Source organism: Agelaius phoeniceus, chromosome 5 (assembly GCF_051311805.1).
Source record: "Agelaius phoeniceus isolate bAgePho1 chromosome 5, bAgePho1.hap1, whole genome shotgun sequence".
In the NCBI taxonomy this organism is placed as follows: domain Eukaryota; kingdom Metazoa; phylum Chordata; class Aves; order Passeriformes; family Icteridae; genus Agelaius; species Agelaius phoeniceus.
Window position 1 is genome coordinate 60,473,928 of NC_135269.1, and position 20,217 is coordinate 60,494,144.

Consider the following 20,217-nt stretch of genomic DNA (forward strand, 5'->3'; position numbering starts at 1 on the left):
GTGCTTCTGCTTTCCACATCCCTTGGCAACAAACTGGAGGAGCAAAAGGTGGTGCATCACAGCACCGTGCTCTGCACCCTGCCGTGACAGGGAGGAGGACCAGCCTGGTTCCCTACAAGAAAAGCAGGAAGATGCTAGATGTGCTATGCAGCTGGTCCAAAGCACAATTTAGGACAATTTTCTGCTGTTCTCCTCTTTGACCCAAACCACAAATATCCAAAAGAAATAGAATATTGCACTGAAGACCTGAGGCAGCACAAGAACATGCCCTGTTTCCATTTCTAGTTAGTTGTCCTCCTTGTGGGACATCCACTTCCCCTTCATGGGAAAACTCGTGGAAGACAGGATCAAAATACCTGCAGGTGAAATGAAGGCTCCAACAGCCACAACAAGCTTCAGGGGATAGGTACAACCTGGGTTAATGTCCTGCCTTTCATCCAGAAGAGCCTCGTGTGCCTCTGTGGACACTCCTGCCGAGGTCCCTTCCCCCTGCCATTTGTCAGCAACCACGTTTGCATAACCTGAGTCAGAAGCTACAGTCACTCTACTCAGTCCTTGCACAAGAGTGCTCTGCCTGTGCAGCCACCACAGCTAAAACATTTGGGGGAGCCCCTGTATCAACCCCTCATGAGCCCCTCTGGGCATGAAGACTTTATTCTCTTGTATTTTAGGCCATAAATTGGAAATGACAGCAAAGTTATCAGGAGAGGATCATGCTGTGCCTCCTAACTCTGAGCCTCCACTGATTATACAGGAGAAATCCAAGCAGACATGGAATTAAATCACTTTCCTTACGTTGGACTAGTTGAAGCTGCTCTGTAAATGACAGATTGCTAACAGCTCCCTTAATGACATCACCCAATATGTCATAAAATCTGCTGCCAACACTATGGATTTTTTCCCCCAGACAGAAGTGTTCTCTGGCTGTAGAGCAGAAGTTTCATTGGCAAAATGTGGCTCAAGAAATAACCCATAAAAGGCTCTCAGTGCATAAGGTAAGTACCACCCAAAAACTCACTGAAGAATAAAATTATCCTTGGCACTGCTTTCCTGGAACAGTGCCCCATGTCAGATTTTTCAAAGTGTTTGTGATTGAAACTATCCATCCACCATCTCTGCAGGTAACACTCACAGCTCAGGAACAGTATCCAGATCTTTGCCAGGTTACTAGCCTTGGGTGAAAACTGTTATCTTCTTATTGCTTTCAAGCTTTTTGGAAGGAAACTCTTCCCAGATGGGTATTTGCATTAGAGAAGAAACAGATATACTTGTAGTACAATAACAAGGATTATTTACCTGGAGTTTCACTATTATCCCTTTACTTCCAGGCTCACATCAGTTCTTTTGCCAGAGCTGCAAGTGACAACCAGAGCACACATAGCGCAAGGAGCCTTTGAGAATTTCTCAGAGACAATTCACAGGTTCTCTATTTTTCAGACACCAGGAATCTAGTTTGCAGCAGTGCACCACAAAACAACTTCCCATCTTTCAAAATTTTGCTGTAGAACTCACTTGGGCAGCCATCAAAATTGCTTACTTAACCATTCCTGTAATTCTGTGCTACCTGTATTTTCTCACCAGCATGTCTTGTGTGAGAATTAGCACACCTTCATAGACTGTTTTCAAAAAAGGATAAATATATTTGTAAGGGAAATACCTCCCTAAGTGGAGCCAATGGTGAAGAAGGTGAAAGTCCTCCTTCCTTATTGAGACAAACTAAATTCTGCTTCATAGTGCAGTGCACTGAAAGTCTCCAAGACTTGGTCCTTCTGATCAAGGTGAGATTGCCTCTTTCCACTCAGTTGCAGAAAATCAGTGTTGGCTGCTGTTCCTCTGTCACTCCTTAATCAGATCCTTTTCCCTATGCATGCCATCTTTCCTGCATCCCATCACCTATGCACTCAAAACAGCCACAGCTGAACAACCAGAACATGAATAGCAAGAAGGAAAAAGTGGAATGCTAAATCTTGTGTGAATTTAAAGCTAGTGCACTCGTCGGCAAGGTCCCAGGATGTGGCTCGACTGTCTTTGGTAACTCCTCGTGTATCAAGTGTACATCTGTTCCCTGCAGCAATTCTTGCCAACAGAACACCCTGCAGAACACCAGTGTGCTGGGGATGCTGAGAACCAGTGGTCTGAACAATCTGTCACTCATGTACATTCAAAAGAGAATCACTGTAGAGACACTCGCTGGCACTGTGAGTAAATGAGCCATGAGCTACATATCTGGCTTTGCTGCAGTTGTTTTCTGAAGGAAAAAGCAAGTCAAAAAGGAAGTGTAACACTTGGCTGAATGCTGAAGTGACCAAATAAATGGGATTAGCTAAACCTTGCTTATCTGTCAGTCATTCCTCTCTGTATGGAAGCTGTCTCTGAAGCCTGCCCATGATGATGACAGCCTCAGTACCTGTCTGGGTTCCTGAGCTGATGCATTTCAGGCTATGTCATCTGGTTATGTTATGCACTCACCTTGGTCTTGTTGTCCAAGGGAAAAACATGGTTTGGCCAAATGTGTTGCAGCACAAGTTCTTCCAGTAAATGGAATAAAAGGCCAAAATAAGCCCCCATGAATTTTGTTCTCAAATTCAGATCTGCAGTGCCATGACTGCAAAGTGACAGATGTCAAAGCCAAGCCGAGTACCTCATTAATGCAGAGATAAACACACAGAATATGCTGTTTGGAATGACAACACAGTGTGTTTATGTATGTATGCCACTATTTATCATTCTGCAGATGGTTGCTCACAGTGATGTACATCCACAAATATGTTTAATTTTGCCTTTTCCTTTTTTAGGTAATTACCATTTTTCCTTGTTTACACTGACTACTTCTAAGATGGCCTAGAGATCTCTGAGTTTCTGTGAGGGCAAGGGGTCACGTAGCACAAAGCACACCAGGATCAGCATGCAATCAGTTTTTTGCAGTAATAACAGTCCATGCCTGTAGAGCATTTTAAAAGAAATTATCTTGCTCTCATTTCATAGCCAGGAAAGCCCAGAGAGGTGAAATGACTTCCCCAAGGTCGCACAGCAGGCTCTGCTCAGTACATAGTTACTATTGTTGCAAATTGGGTAGCTCATCAAGCTTATGCTACTCACACCACTCAGATACAATTCAAACAATAATTATTATTTCTACTGCAATTTGCACGGCAGTCAAAGCTGGAGGCCACAATCAGGATTCAGCTTATGCTGGGCTCTGTTCAAGCACCAAATCAAATCCAGTCCCTGCTCCAGGGGGGCTTCCCATCTCAGCAGGGACATTGTTCTGTGGGAACACAAGTGGCACTGGAAAGGGAGGGAAGGAGAGAGGGAGAGACAGAGGGCAGGAACCTCAGTGTAAGGTCTCTCTTTTTTTTTTTTTTTTTTTTTTTTTTTTTGATAACTGTGAAGTTTGGAAATGTATTATTACTTTATTTAAGTTAGCAAGAAATATAAATGCATTATTGACAGTTGCCTGGCTAGTTACTTAGGTAGCAGTTTATCTTCATCATCTTAATTGCACAAATACTTTACTTTCACTCCTGTGGTCTTTGATTACATTGAGAAACAGCAATTGGATCCTGCTCTTCAGGGGACTGACTCACACTGCGCTCACCCAATACTTGGAGTACACTCTACTTCTTAAGGAGTGATACTATACTTAATTTTACAACTCTCCAATCAACTGTAAGGGCAATTCTTGCTGTAGACCTTTTTATACAATATGTGCTTATACATTTTACAGCACATGAAAATTTGGTACACTAGCCATGAGATAAAGAATTAATTTCACTCATGCTAACTTAAGACTGCTACTAAGCTCTGCAGTAGTAAAACACATATTAATGCTCACCTTACTGTCTCTCACTGCACCCTAATGTGGCTCCATGCTAGCAGAATGTTATGTTCCAAATGACCATATAGCCATTCCTCTTTGGAAGCCTTAACTAAGTCTAATATGAGAATTAATATCTCCTCTAATAGTGAATGACATAGACACAATGGGATTATTTTCAAGAGTAAGATTGCTCAGTACCAAATCAGTACTGCTGAAAGGTCCTTGGAAGTCAACTCCTAAATTTTCTGGTATGGATCTGCCACTCTATTATTTATTGTAATGCATGTACTTGTATAAATATTGTAAAAGAGCATACAGGAAATATTTGATTGACATCCATAACCTCAGATGGGCGGGCATATTTTTCAGATTTTAACTAAGCCAAACATTCAAAACATCTTTCCAGTCCATCAAAGCATGTGCTTATAAATCCTTTGCTCAGCTGATGTATTCTGTTGAAACAACCAGATTTTCACTGACAGTAACAGATTCTAGACCAGCACAATAATACCATAATGTACTCTTGGAGAACTTGAGAATTCACAATTTAAATACATTATTTTACAGAGCAAAAGAATGAGCATTCATTTACAATGACTTTCCTTGCCCCTATTTTCAATTGGCTAAATCGACATATAAATTAATGACCTATCACAATGCCTGTTGAGGATACAGCATCAGAAACTAAGGCACTGGAGAACTGACATAAAAAATACCAACGTGATTTCATTTTAGACCATTCAAATTTTTCAGAAATTGATGTTAGGTACACATTCACTTGTTCCTCTCTGCCAAGCATCACTGAAGCTCAGCAGAACTGAGGTATTTACTTAAATGATTAGAACTTGACTTTTAGTACAATGATAAATGGAAGCAATAAATAACAACAGCTTTCTTTAGCAATTGCCAATACATATTTTGCAGCTCTTCCAACACCATCCACTAATCTCCTTTAGCATCAGGTAATTCAAATTCCTTTATCATTTTCTGATACCTGTATTCATGACACTGTGGCTTTATTTTAATCCCAGACAAAAGCACATTAAGAAGGAACTATGATTGACAGAATATTGCTAATCAGAAACAATCCTCCCTAAACTCAGCTTCATAAATTCAAGACACAGGCAAGCATAACCAGAGGGCAGGATTCAGCTCTACACTGTGAAGCCCAAGTGGAAGTTAAATAGGCAAGTTGAGAGTAGAACCAGGGTCTGATTCACTTTGCCAGCATGCTGCTGCCTAATCACTCGAGCTGTTCTCCTGTTTGTGAGACATCTGTGTGTGGATGACAGAGAGCCTACAGAAGTCCTGTGTCCTACTGAAATAGAAGTCAGAGGTCAGACAGGATCCCCCCGGCATTTTAAAACCAGAAAACTGGATCTAGGCAACTGCTTGATGGCATGGCTACCACAGACTGCCATCATATCCTGAGGGCCTGACTGCTCCTGGATGTCTGCAGAAACACTGGACTGGCCCTGCCACGGCCAGGGTAGGTCTGGCAAGGTCCTTTCACCCTTCTGCAGTCTGACAGGCTAAGCCAGATGTGTGTAGCTGAGTGTTTCATTGCACATTTTCTGGCACATTCCTGCTCTTGAATCTGTGCTTACCCATCACCTGATGAGGTGCAAAGTGTGTACACTTTGTGTACACTTTGTGTACACTCTGTACAAGTGTGATCTGCATTTGGGCTAGACTTGATTTGGGGAAAAGCAGCCCCAGGGAATAAAAGAAAATACATCTCTTTTGAAGAAACAAAAATGCAGTAACAATTTCACAGACCACCTCACTTTTGCCTCGGTACAATTCCCCCAGTGTACCATACAGCTAAAATTAAATGAAATGCTGTCTTGTATGTTTAACACTAAGTTTATATACACCATCTTGGTTCAAACATAAACTTGCTAAATTCAGTAAGCTTAAATTAAACCCAGACCCTTGTATCTGCAGATCTGTCCCTCCAAGGGTGCAAAATCCTGAACAGCATTTGTGAATATCCATCCTGCATGCAAGAGCTTTCACAGACATGTACACCATCAACAGTGTTTCACTGGAAGCTCAGGGTCTGCCTTAAATACAGTTATTTGATGCACTGAACACTTGTTTGTCCTGTTGAAAAAGTGCTGCCTCCTCTCTCTCCCTCTCTGAAACTGCTGCAGGAGGCAGGAAAAGAGGCAGCAGGGACAGAGCAGGGAACTCAGCATCACCCTGCAAGGACCACTCAGAGTCCCTTCTTTCTACACCCAGCACACCTGACACCAACCTATTCACACAAAACACAACATGTGCAGTTGTGTATCAAAAAGATGAAGAGATTTTATGAGTTTCTTAAGTATTTAGAAAGATTGTTTATGTAACAGCATGGCAACACAAAATAATGGTGCATGGGAAGCTAACAAGGGAAAACCTCGAGGAAACATCCTAGGCAAAATTACATCTCAGGTTAGTCATAGAACTGATGATTTGTTAAATTATTTTCCTGAAACCCTGATATTTTAGAATATTTTAAAGATTTCTTTTTTTGATTGCTTTCACTTTTAAACACCAGCACTTAGATAACATAAACAATAATTTTTAAGGGAATCTAATATCCAAGTTGCATGAAAATGCTGAAGGCAAAGAGAAAATATGAAGCACACCACTGCAACTGATGAAGTTGCCAAAGTTTTACAGTTTTGCTGGGAATTTAAGGAAAGCCCTTGCCTGTTTGATCAGAATGCCAGGTAGGAATGAATCTCACTTGAAAGATGTACAGATCTTGGTCCCTGTCTATTTTTAATCCTGGAAGTCACTGAGATAGAATTGACAATGCTTTAAAAAAAAACAACGAATGGGAGTAGAATAGAAAAGAGCATTCACCCAGATGAGTTTGTTTTCAGAAATGAGAAAGAGAGGAAGAAGATATGTTGTTACAAACACTGCATTTTTTAAAGCCTTTCAGATATTCATGTTTCTAGTACATAGCTCAGTATTTTACCAAATCTCTTTCCTTCAGAAAGTTGCTGTAGAACCTTTCTGCTCTAGTAGTTAGAAACCACCTTGTAATTTTCAGCCTGAAGTGATTTATATCCAGATAATATCTATTTCTTCTTGTACCACAGTTAGCCATGAGTTTAGAACCATTAGTTTTCACTCTACAGTCCATGCATTCCAGAGGGCTCATAAACTACTTCTGAGATTTAAAAAAAAAAAAAAACAAATAGCAAATAGCAATAGCAAAGTAGGCCAACAGGCTGTGATTTGTTCTAACAATGCTACATGACATGTAGTACCACCTTTGGGAAAAGTTTAGGAAACCAAATCAAGTCAAGAAAAAAATCAGTGGCTCAAACAGTTCTTTTATTTTCCTCTTGTTCTTAGCTGTTGCAGGTGTTTTTAGTTTTTCAGGACAGACATCAACCTTCCTTTTTCCACATTAAAGTAACCAAGCTTTCCTAGTTTTCTTTTCCAAGACATGTCACCACTCACTGGTTTTCCTTTTTGAAGCTACTCATTCAGAACTGCACATCAGTGTCCAGAATCCCACATGAAATATCACAATGCATCCTTAATTATGTCAGCATTGCCCTGAGTCAGCTGGAAATACTTCACAAAGTACATGCCAGGGCCATGGATGTCCTGTCCAGAGCAGCATCCCATTGCCATCCCCTCTTCCCTCACAGAATCACGGACTGGGTGATGCTGGAAGGCACCACTGGAGGTCCATCTAGTCCAGCAGGGTGCAGGTCACTCAGGGCTGTGACCTGATGGCCTGTGAGTGTCTCCACTGCTCCCCACCCCGAGCTGCACAGCCTTTCCCACACAAGAGACTGGTGTTGGTAAGACATCTGCATATTTGGAATGTTTGGGACTGTATTTTTCTAGCATAATGACCATGCATTGTAATTTCAACCTTTTTATTTTAATGATGGTCTAAAATAACTTCACCAGTAATAGGAAGGCTAAATACTAAGATACAGCAACCAAGTAATAATTAACTTTCTTTAGAGGAACATAAATCTGCAAGGATGAATAATTTTATTTTCATGGAAAGTCTAATACTTCCCTCATGAAATTAATCTTAAAACTTTGAATTAACTCTTTGTGAAATTGCACTGAATGTCCCTTAAGTGTATGCACTCAATGCAGAACAGTTTTATAGTGTTCAAAGATGTATTAGCCAAGCTGAAGATACCTGTGGGAAATCTGATTTTGAAACACTCAGTCTACATCAGAGAGAAGTCTCATTTATAATTTTTAGGCTCATGGGTAACATTCTTCAACTGTCTCTAAGTGAAAACCTTTTTTTTATGGTTTCTTCTACATTGTTGATCACTTCTTCCTCTTGCCAAAGGTTACAAACATCTGTCTTTTTCAAGGTGATTACTAAGTCTACTTTCAAAGATAACTACATTTCATGTAAATTTTTAATCCAGAATCATTTGTTGAGTCGCAGTTACAAATTTGTTCAAATTAAAGGAAAAAAATTCCATGTTACCTTAACTTTCCTGCACAGTTAATTCTTGAGCTTCTCATATTAAGACTTGGCTACACATTGGTTATGCCTACACAGATAAATGAAGCAGTACCAGGACGCATTCCCAGGCATTGAAACTTGACTTGATGCTAATAAATTGTTAGAATTGTCCCTCAGCATGTGTCACAGGAGTGTTTTTAGTCTGTTTCATCTAACAATCTTCCAAAACATTGCCAGGGCACAGTTTGCAAGTTAGGACATGCCAGGAATGGTTCCCAACAGAGTGAGTCTAGTGACCCAGTTTTAGAAGGTAAAAAATGGAATAGTGTGGGCACTGGCCAGTGTGCCAGCTGACTCTGCAGCAGAGGGGGACTCTGTACCCCACTAATTTGTGGGTACAGGCACAGTGACCACTTCTCTCTGTTGGGCCCTGGCAAGCTGAGATGGGTCAGCACAGAAATGTCTCTCCAAGAGGCACAGGATCATTTATGTCAGGGTTTCAGGCTTACAAGCTGTTCCATCTGGGTAGAACAAAGCTCTCCAAGGCTCTTACCCCATCAAGAAACTCCATGGAGCTGAGGAGCGTTCACCTTCCACAGCCAGAGGAACAGGCAAAAGGTCAGACTGGAGGGAGAGACGTTGCTAAAATCTTCCCTGATCTAAAGGGACCTGTCCTGTTTTATTCATGCTTCTGCTGCACACAAGGTTCACCGTGACCAAAAACCCATAGCAGGTTGCAGAGGTACAGTCTAGCACAGCAGGACAAGACTCATTCTGGCCATGGTAATTGCATGAGATCACTCACCTTATTCAGTCAACTTCTGCAAAGTAAGGCACTTGACTTTTGACTTCTAGAAGTAAACAAAAGAACCTCCCAAGGTTTCACAAATAGCATTTTCTGAACCTCTGAACTCAGAATATCTGCCTTTGACCTTGCAAGTACAGCATGTCTAGTTTTCTTCTCTATGAACTTTTGCTTTTGAAATATAACCAGAAAAATGAAGAAAGTGGAATGCATGACAACTCATCAACTGTTTGTAATAATTTATTTCAAACCGTTTATTCCGTAGCTTTCTCCTTCTGATGCACTCTCAATTACTTGATTGAATAATATTCTCTGAAATAGCACATGATGTGCTTGTGTCAAAGAGGCTCTCCACAGACGCCATCAGCTACCTTTTAAAATCAATGAAATTCATAAATTTGCATCTGGCTTCTCAAGGAGAAAATAAAAGAACCTTTTCCCCCGGTAAGTATGACCTTCTCATTCTGAGGCCAGCTTGTTTCAAGTCTTCTGCATCTCTGAATGCCAATGTGAAGCTGGATAATATCTTTCTTAGAATAGACAGATCTTGGAGTCCATTATATTGCCTTTTTTAAGGATTCCAGCCATAATTCTCGCTTAGTAATTGGGAGCTGCACACTGTTCCACACAGTAATGCATAATCTAGCTATTCACTGTCATGCTGCTGCCACTGCAATTTTAACAATGCTGATAGCAACCAATGTTATCAAATTCTGCAGATTTTCCAGGCTATAGCCTTGTTCATGTCTTTTTTTTTTCTTTCACCATTTTTTGAGCAAAAATGTTTTTTATGTTTTCCTTTGTAATGCCTCGATATTGTGACCCTCCCATTCCTCACAGCTGGATCTTGTTAGTTTTCAAATATTGAGTCCACACCACCTGATCATACCACAGATTTTCTGTTCTGATATTTTTGCTGTCTTTATGTTTGCAAGATCAAAGCTAATGCTGTTTATACCACAGTGCTCTTTTCATGGAAGGTAAAATAACCTTCATGTTTGTAATCTAGCCTTCTTTTCTTCCATGCCTTTTTACTGCTGACAATATCCCTATGTTTCCCTCTTCCTGGCTTCATTTTGGCAGATAGCAATTTTCTTCATTAAACTTTTAGAAGGAATCCCTGAAAGAACTCGACAGCAGCTGTATCCTCTGCCAGTGATGTCCCTTCAGGTGCAAGAAAATAGAGCTGCTCTGACACCAGCCTCTTTCCAAAACCCCACTCCCATTTCTCTTTCCGAACCATATCCAAGTTCTCAGCTCCCCACATTTCGATAGGTAATATTCTCCTCTTTTAAAATCTTTCCCAGTTTCTTTATTCCCTCACACATACACTTTTTCCCAGTGAAATGGCATTCATCCTCAAATGGATAACTTTATAAATTCATCCTCAAATAGCCTGGATAACTTTATGCATTTTCTATTGTATTATCTTACTGTTTTTCAAACAGTGGACCACAGCCCCCAGGATGTTCATAAAAGGCAATTGGGAGAGTTATAAGATGCTGAAATTTTTATTACACTCTAAACCAAAAGAAAATATCTCTTCTCCATTCCCTAAACACCTTTATCCTTCAAAAAACAAGTTCTGCTACCAAAATCTCAAATCACTCATACAAATAAAAGATATTCACTTCTTACATGATACATTTTAGACAAGTTTCCTCTGGGATCAAGACAGATGTGGCTGTTTGATTTCGAGCCTCATGACCAATTTAAACCAAATTTGACTGATGCTACAAGCCTTCAAAACACTAAATTCCTGCAAGTTTTGTGAAGAAGCTGAAAGCAGAAAAAAAATTTCCAATTTCCCACCAGTGGAAAGACAGGGGTAGTTTTTCCTTTAACAAATCTAGATAACAACTTGAGGACATCAAACCAACAGAAAACAGCTTTCTGCCAGGTAGAGCACATGCTGTGCCTTTGTCAGGTACAGGGACAGGGAGCCTGTGAGGAGCTGGAGAGTTTAGCCACCAAAGACATAACATCATGGGATGCACGAGAGAACTTTGGGTACTGTGGGCACAGGGTATTTGGGGCAAGAAATTGCTTAGAGACAAGACACTGGGCACAGCATTTCTCCCTCATTTCCACGTGATACACCTTTTACTTTCATGCTTACAGCCAAACATGAAGCATATGAAAATGTTTACTTCAGTGTAAAGAAACCAAAAAAGCTGCTCAGCCCCATCACTCACTTCACCCAAAACTTCCCACTAAAACCTTCAGGTAATTTTCATGACCTCCCCAGCCAACCTTCTGACTCACACTAGGACAAGCAGCTCCCAAAGGCAGTACCCATCACAGACAGTGTGACAGCAGCAGAGCACAGGCTACCATAGGGCATTCCTAGGCAAGGATGAAGGAGGTTCTAGGGATCTCTTTTAAACCCACTGGGAAACTCTCCTCTGGAGCAGAATGTACAGAAAATCAAACTGGCAGCATGATTTCTTCTCTGGGAAAAAGAAGCACATGCACCAGGCTCCCTTGCATGAGATGTCCTCGTTGGCTTGATGAGACAGTTCCTTTGTGGGCAAGGAGAGCACTTGGCTCTTTCCCTGCTCCCTGCCTGCCTGCACAGCTCCAGCAGCCCATTTCCCCAAAATGCAGAGGCAATACTCATCATACCATGATCAGAGCCTTCAAAAACTCTGATTTTTCATCATTTTCTCCTTGATGGTCCAACATCCACTACTGTTCACAGACCACTAAATAACTTCAGTCACCTCACCCTGCAGGTGCCGTGGGAGTGTTAACACTTTAATCAAAATCAGCATCAGTGATGAAACTCAAGCTCAAAAACCTGATCAATATTCCTGGACTTGTCTTCCTGTCCCTTTTGCCTCCCATGTGCCTCCCCAGTTTACATGTGGGGGGTATGTAGTGGCAACAAAAGCTGACTGCATTGTTGGTAAGGCCCTTTGCTGCTGGTGAGTTAGTAAAACAATTAACCAAGGAAAAATGCAACTAAAAGGTTACAAATGTACATACCTCATGGCTAATGCAAATTTGTGTAACTTCAGCTTCCAAACACATTTGTCAAGCTAAGGAGCACTGCATGACTTGAAATGTTCCCCTGTAGGTCCTCATATGCCATCATCTGTCAATTTTTAATCTTCTTTTGAATAGCAAGAAAATTCATCCTTTTAGCTCTTCTTCTTTCACTTATTTAAATCAGTTCTGATATCCTTTCTACTTTATACTTGAAAGGGTGTCTTAAAAGATATTTGACCTAGACAGAACAGGCATGGGAACCACTGCAGGCAAAGGAGTCCATTTTTTGCAGGCACATTTAGGGACATCACTGGACGTTTTCACTGCAGTGAGAGCTCACATGCACATGTCCATCTACACAATCTGCAATTTCTCTTCTGAATAACTGTTTTCTCTTCTAAATAATTATTTCTTCTAAATAACATACTTTCATAATTCTCCCATCAGTAGGATGCCTCCTACATTTTTTGAAGCAGGAACTGAACCTAGCAATGGATGCAGAGTAAGAAGGAGTGCTTCTACAGGTGTATTAACCAGAAAAGAAAGGTCAAAGAAAATGTACCCTCTGATAAGAAACGCTGGAAAACTGGTAACAATTGACAAGGAGAAGGCTGAGGTACTCAACAAGTTTTTTTTTACTCTGCCTTCAATGCAACCTTTCCTCCCACACCTCTTGAGCACATGGACCGCAGGATGGGGACTGGGGCTGCAAAATGCTTCTGACTGCAAGTACAGACCAGGTTCATGACCACTAGCCTGAACATACATGATTCCATGGGAACTGATGAGATGCATGCCAGAGTCCTGAGGGAACTGGCTGGTGTAGTTGCCAAGCCGCTCTCCCTGATACCTGAGAAGTCACAGGAGTCAGGTGAAGGCCCAGGTGACTGGAAAATGGGAAATATTGCACCCATCTTAAAAAGGGTAGAAAGGAGGACCCTGTGAACTACCAACCTGTCAGCCTCAGTGCCTGGGAAGATCATGGAACACATCCTCCTACAAGTTGTCCAAGGCACATGAAGGACAGGGAGGTGATTTGGAACAGCCATTGCTGCTTCACCAAGTGCCAGTCCTGCCTGGGCAATCCAGTGGACTTCTATGAGGGGGGGACTACATCAGTGGACAAGGGAAGGGCTATGGGTGTCACTTATCTGGACTTCTGTAAAGCTTTTGACATGGTCCCCCACAACATCCTTCTCTCTAAATTGGATTCTGTTCCTCTTTGCTCTGCTGAGACCCCACCTGTGGTGCTGCATCCAGCTCTGGGGTGCCCAGCACAGGAAGGACATGAATCTTTTGCAGTGAGTCCAGAGAAGGGCCATGAAGGTGATTAGAGGGATGGAAAGGTGAAAGAAAAGTTCAGAGAACCGGGATTGTTCAGCCTGGAAGGCTTTGGGGTGACCTAATTGTGGACTTCCAGTGCTAAAGGGAGCCTACAAGAAAGATGGCAAGGAACTATTTACAGGGGAACACAGTGACAGAACAAAGGGAAATGGATTCAAGCTGAAACTAAGAAGTGGGTTTAGATTAGATATTGGGAAGAAATATTTTACTGTGAGGGTGGTGAAACACTGGAACAGGCTGCCCAGGGAGGCTCTGGATGCCCCATCCCTTGGGAGTGTTCAAGGCCAGGCTGAATGGGGCTCTGAGCAAGCTGATCTAGTGGAAAGTGTCCCTGCTTATGGCAGGGGAGTTGGAACTGGATGATCTTTAAGGTCCCTTCCAGCCCCTTCCATTCTGTGGTTCTGTGGTTCCATGATTCTGATTCTTAGAAATCTTACACTGCATTTGGTGTATTAAAATACAGGTTGAGAAATAAGCCCATGTTATTATGACATCCAAATCAGTCTGTGCAATTTGCTATCCTTACTATAATTTATTAGACAAATAACTATCATTTATTAAATAAATAATTTTGATGCCACCTGCAAAGTTCAGGAGCCATAAATGTAAATTACTCTCTCAACAAATTCTTAAGGGTACTGAGGCCATGAATAAGATCTTTGTCTGACTCCAAGAGATACCCTGTTCACACACTGGTGCAAGGCTGGGTTTTTTCCTAGCCCTCTGGAATTTACCCCTATACCAAGATCTGTCAAACAGCAGTAACAAAGGCTCCAAGAGCATCAAGGTCAAGCCTTTTAAGACTCTTACATAAAAGTCACCTGGTCCTGCAGACTGATTTCAAGCACAAAGGCAAACAGCACAGTTGCAATGAAGAATTTCTCCTTTTCGTTCTGAAACAATTCCGTGTTTTAAACAAACTTTTAACTGTGGCATGTAAAAACCTCTTCATTGTGGCTGTTTTGGCCTCAAAGATTTGGCAGTTGAGTGATAGGAAACCAGTTTTAAAAACCTGTTTAAAACAAGTCCAGGGAAAACCTGGGGAACAACAGAAAGACCAACACCTGTATAAATCAGTAGAATTCCAAAAAAATCCAACAGTGTATGTCAGCATGTGTACAAACATGACATATTTGTGTGATGAAAGGAAGTAAGGTAGGACCAATACACCTATCCTAAGTAATTTTTCACAAAACTACTAAAGTTCTCCAAAGTAAAAGTAAAAATTAATGCATACCATGGTTTTAATTGAAAATGTTTACTTGGATTTCCAAAAGACAATTGATGAACCTATCATTCATAATGTTAAAAAACCTAGACTCCCAGAGGATAAAAATAAATGCCCTTGCAAGGATAAATAATTGGAAACAGATGGTAGGACACTACTGTCAATTTTTCAGGTGGAGAGAGGTCAGTGGTGGAATCCTGCAGGGATCTGTGCTGGAACTTGGGAGCTACTCGTTTATTTATAAATGAGCTGGAAAACAGGATAAATGGTGAGGTGACAAAGTTAGCTGCTGATACTCATTCAGGGTAGCTATGGTTAGGGCTGACTGTGAAGAAAGACTTCACAATACTGAGTGACTAGACAATAAAAGTCAAATTAAAGTCAGTGTAGATAAATATGAAGTAATTTCTTTAAGGGGGAAAAAAACTAACTACACAAAATTATGTGCCCCAAGGTGATTTTTACCACTTCAGGACTAAGATTTTGGGGTTATAATAGGCAGTTGTGTGAAAACATCAGCCCACTGTTCACTAACAGGGAAAAAAATGGGTATTACTAATTACTAGGAAAGGAACAAAGAACAAAAGAGAGAATATTATTTAGTCACTATATGAATGGCTGGTTTGTCTGTCTTGAATATTGTGTGTAGGTCTGGTCCCACAGACTCTGAAAAGAGAGAGTAGACTGGAAATATCTATAGCCAGGGCAGCTGGGATCATCACAAGTTCACTACAACCTAACAACTAAGGACTGACTAAGAAGCCAAAGGTCTCCAAACCAGGTAACTGAGGGGATACAGCAAAGGTGTAATCAGAGCCAGGACAGGGAATGTGTCTCCAAGTTCCCTGTTCACAGCCTCTTCCAATGCATGAGCTGAGAGGATCAAATGAAATGGGCAGGCACAAGATTTAAAACACAAAAATCATTGAATCCTCACACAATATGTATCAAGCTGTGGAACTCCTTCCTCTGTGGCACTGTAAATGCTAAAAGTTTACACAGGTCTCAAAAAACAAAATCCAGCAAGAGCTTTTAAATGCCAAGATCTATTTGAGGAAGTCCCTGAGTATGAATGATGGAGAACCAAAAATACAGAGGGCAAAATGAGCTTTAGCTGCTCTGATGCTTTCGTGGGCCATGTTACAGACCACTGTCAAAGATCACTGGACTGTGGTTTCCCAAAGTACAGAGCTTTGATGTTTTGTTCCATGGTCCTCTTACTATGGGCATAAACTCAGGAATCTCTTCAAAAACCCATATATTGGTTTCATCCTTCTTGTCCATGGGACACTTCTATGCCTTTCTTCTGCTTTCCTTACTTTTTCTTTCTTATAACTTGAAACATCCTAGTAAATAAAAAAAGTAATGACAAATATAGTGAAAAAAAAAATCACAATGACAGAACGGAAGTGCTTGATTTACTTAACCTATAAAGGAATAAATCTCAAGAGTTATCTTTATTTGTGAGGTTTCCTGTGTACATTAGGTGTAGAATAACCAAGAACAGTATTACCTAATTCCTAATGACTTCAAGAGTTTGTGACCATGCAGCTGCTCAAACTAGGTGAGTGCACACTGCTTGTTCCTATGATTTTGCAATTGCAGAAGAGCACGTTAGGGGATGGAGAACGAGGCTGCCAACACTGGCTCTCAAAGTATCAAGTGTACCCTGAAAGCATCATGCATGTGCAACAAAAAAAGGCAGCCTAAGCCCTGGCTAAATCATAGGACCATCTAATCTAGGCTGTGTGCACAGAAAGTACATTTTTCCTTAGGATTTTTCTTCTTTATCATGTCATAGACCTGTCTAGTCACAGACATGATTAGACAGCAACAAGGACTGAAAGTGTATGTGCCCAGGATACTGTTTATCTTTTTCTTACTTAATAAACACCTTTTCAAAACAAGAGCTATATCATGCTGACAATTTATAATGACTCATGCAGGACAGACTGTGATCCAAATCTTTCTTGTAAAGAAATCAGTTCCTAAGCTTTCATTTGAAATCCTAAACCAACCATGATCCCATGTCAGAAACCTGATTCTAACAAGATTTAAATTACATCAATTTTAAGTGTTATATTACTGAACAGAATGCTAACACTATGAAAGTACATAATAGCAAGCAAAATCAAAGCTATATTCACGTGCTCTTTTATTTCACTACTTTAGATTCAATTTTGTTCCTGTGCTACACAGAACTATATGCATATAGATGTAGATGACATTACTATATTCTTTTTTGTGAGATAAGCATTTTAGGGTTACTATTATCTATTACTTATCTTTCCAAACAGTAAACTAATAACAGAAGTAGGTCATATAGCTCAGAAAAACATCATAACATTCCTGTCCTGCACATTTTACTCTAAGTTTTCCTTCTGTCCCACCACCTTTGTTTTCTTCAAAGGATGCAACCTAAAGCAATATGGACTTTCTGGTAGTTTTTGAGGAAACTTTTTAAAGCAATAGAGAAATGAACAGTGAGGTAAATATTGAATTAAGGTAAAACATTCAGCAAAAAATAAAGTCAGGTTCTTTCAACACCCAGCATTGTTCTAGTTCTTCCAGGGCATTCGTGTACAAATTGGGAAAGACAGCAAACAACCACTTGGCTATGCATGTATTCCCTTTTAATTTTGGAGGGAAGCAGTCTGAGAAGTGATTCTTCTGCTGGCATAAAGCTCCTTTTGTTGACTTTTAATGCCAGCAGTGCATCTACCAGCTTTGGAGATGACAAAAATTCTGTGTTGCTTTGCCTGAAAACAAATCTCCAGTCACACCTGCACACATACAGGAGTCCAGTAGATCAGTCACATATGGTGGTTTCTCAACATTATTATTCACCTGTACAGAAACACAGTAAAGGAATCAGATTCATTTTATCTAGCTTTCACTAGCACCTCTGGGCATGAAGTAGTGCAAACATAGATGTTGATGTTGGAAAGTGCAAGGGATTTGGAAATTGTGCTGTCCTACTGCATACTGGACATGAAAAAAACATGCTGAAATGCATCAAAACAGTGAATATTCATGGCACCTTTTAGCAGCAGAGCCATAAGAAGAGGAGACAGCTGAAAGCAGAAGTCCTTAATGGAGCAGAGGAGACATCAGTTGTGCAAAGATGAAACAGTTTTCTCTGCCCAGAGCCAAGTGACATGACTGTGTACAATTAACCAGACCATGTCAGAATGCATGTCAGAATGGACAGAGGAGCATCAAAGGGGGTTCCCAGCACAGAGATAATGAACCCAAAACTAAACTCACTGGAATTGGGAAAAAACCTACCAGCTTCAAGTGACTGCAGATCACTCCCCAAGTGATACAGAAAGAAATTACAAGGAAACTTCAGTGAAGGAAACAGCATAAAAATGTATAATAGCACACAGAAAAACATCATCGGAGAAAGAAATGGTTAGAGATCTTTCATATAAACCAGAGAATTCCACCAAGCCTCATGGACAAGAGGGCAAACTGAATAATGCTGAAGATGTTCAGTAGAAAACGCAAAAGAATTTTTGCTCAGAAACTGAAATGAATGTAGGTCAGTTAAGGGGACTGAAAAAGTGATTGTGAGCCCATTTTGGTGACATTTTGCTCTGTTTCCCTAACAGCTTATTCCTGACCTTATTCCAAAACTTGTCAATTTCAAGTTTTACCAGGAGGACATGTAACAGGTATGCTTTGATTTTAACCCCCTTTTTCCCCAAATGATTGATGAATTAATATTTTCTGTCTTGCTAAAACTGCTTGTATTACTATCTTAATTCTACAGTCCCTCCCAGCTGCACAGAAATAACCAGTTCTCCACTAACTCAGAGGGAAAGCTGTGCTGGAAATGCAGAAAGGGATGTCCTGGTGTTTTCCCTCTTTCCTACCATATACTTTTCCCCAGGGAGACCCTGGATGTGATGAGGAAAGTCAGATGAAGTCAGGAGATCTTCTGAAACAAAATCAGCAACTGAAATTAATTATTTTTCTCTACACTCCTAACATATAGTGGAAAATAAACCTTGTGGGCAAGTGAAACAGACCCCAACCAAAACTCGTGCATGCCACATCCAACGACCTCAGCTGCCCTTCCAGTTCACCAGCAAGAGACCTCGCCAAGCCCTCCCACGGAGCCGGAGTGGGCTCTGCCTTGGCCAGGTGCAACTGTGGGGCCGGGACTCAGCTTCAACAGGCGGGCAGCTGCCTTCCCCCCCCGCCGCCAGCCCGAATTGTCCCCACTGCCATTTTCTCCTGACCTTTACAGCAGACCCGCTCTGGAGGACACCCACCCGCTCCGCCCGCGGTCCCTGGAGCTGCCGGAGCTGCCCACGGGTCGGTCCCACGCCGAGCCCGGGCAGCATCCCCGGGCAGCCCTCGGAGCGCTGCGAGGAGCTGCGGGCTCAGCCCGGCTTGGCCCACGCCCAGTCGGGCGGCCCGGGGCAGGCACGGGCACCGCTCTGCGACGCTGCCGATGTGTCGCGGCACCCTGAGCATCCTCTCCCGGCCTGCCCCGCCGGGGCACCCCCGGCCCCCGACACCCGCCCCCGCCGCTCCCCGCCCCGGCGCCGCAAGTTTGTGCAGAGCCGCCCGTGCCCCCCGGGCCGGGCCGGGCCGGGCCGTGCCGGACAGAGCGGCGCGGAGCCCCCCAGCACCGGGGCCGCTGCCTCCACTCACCCGAGGTCAGCTGCATCCAGGCACAGATCTTGTAGACGGTGGCTGTGTTGCAGAAGAAGAAGAGGATGAAGCAGACGATGCAGGCGATGATGAGCATCATCGAGAGCCCGATGAAGAAGGACGCAGCTTTGAAGGCTCCCGAGGGCAGGCTGGAGAAGTCCGTGAAGCTGCCCCGGCAGGTGAGTTCCCGGCTGAAGCCGTTGCCGATGCAGTAGTGGAAGAGCCCGAAGTAGCCCGCCTGCGGGGTATCCACGCCGTCCCCGATCCAGTACGGCTGGATGAAGCACACCACGTTGACGATGGCAAAGCAGATGGTGAAGATGGCCCAGAGCACACCGATGGCCCGCGAGTTCCTCACGTAGTTGGTGTGGTAGATCTTGGCTGCCTCCTGAGCTGGGAGCATCCCCGCTGCTACCGCTCCTGACGAGCCTGCTCCAGTAGCCGCCGTCCCTGCAGCCGCTCCGGGCATCCTCTCCGAGAAGGTGCCCCCCTCCCCTTCCTCCTCCTCCTCCTCCGCCTTCTCCTCCTCCTCCTCCCCGCTCGCTCCTCTCGACGCGACGCGCTCCGCCGCCGCCGCTGCGTGCGAGAGCCGGCGAGCCCCTGTGCCGGGCTTCAGCGGCTCCGCGCCAGCACAGCAGCCGCGGCAGCGGCGGCAGCACCGACACCGCCCGCCGCCGCCTATCGGGGCGCAGCGCAGCGCCGCCGGCCCCGCGCACCGCCCGCCCCGCTGCCCGCCCTCCGCCGCCGCCGGGCGCCTCCCGCGCACCGCCCGCCGCGGGCCCCCGCGCAGCCACCGCGGGCACGGGCAGCGCCGGCCCCGAGGGGAGGCGGCGGCAGCAGGCGGGGGAGAGGTGCCCGCACCCCTTCCCCGGGCCAGCCCCGTGTGCGGCTCCCCTCGGCCCGCGGGCACA

At 43.1% G+C, this 20,217-nt stretch overlaps 1 protein-coding gene across 3 annotated transcripts in view; it reads right to left on the reverse strand.

Moving 5' to 3' along the window:
* The window catches only part of LHFPL3 (LHFPL tetraspan subfamily member 3), a 234,694-nt gene extending 214,881 nt beyond the window's left edge, over nucleotides 1-19,813 (reverse strand). For all 3 annotated transcript variants that reach the window (XM_054632431.2, XM_054632433.2, XM_054632432.2), the window contains exon 1: nucleotides 19,307-19,813. In XM_054632431.2, the coding sequence (XP_054488406.1) occupies nucleotides 19,307-19,775 (469 nt within the window). In that variant the 5' untranslated portion in view covers nucleotides 19,776-19,813. The remainder of the gene's footprint in view (nucleotides 1-19,306) is intronic.
* Between the last annotated feature and the right edge of the window lie 404 nt (nucleotides 19,814-20,217).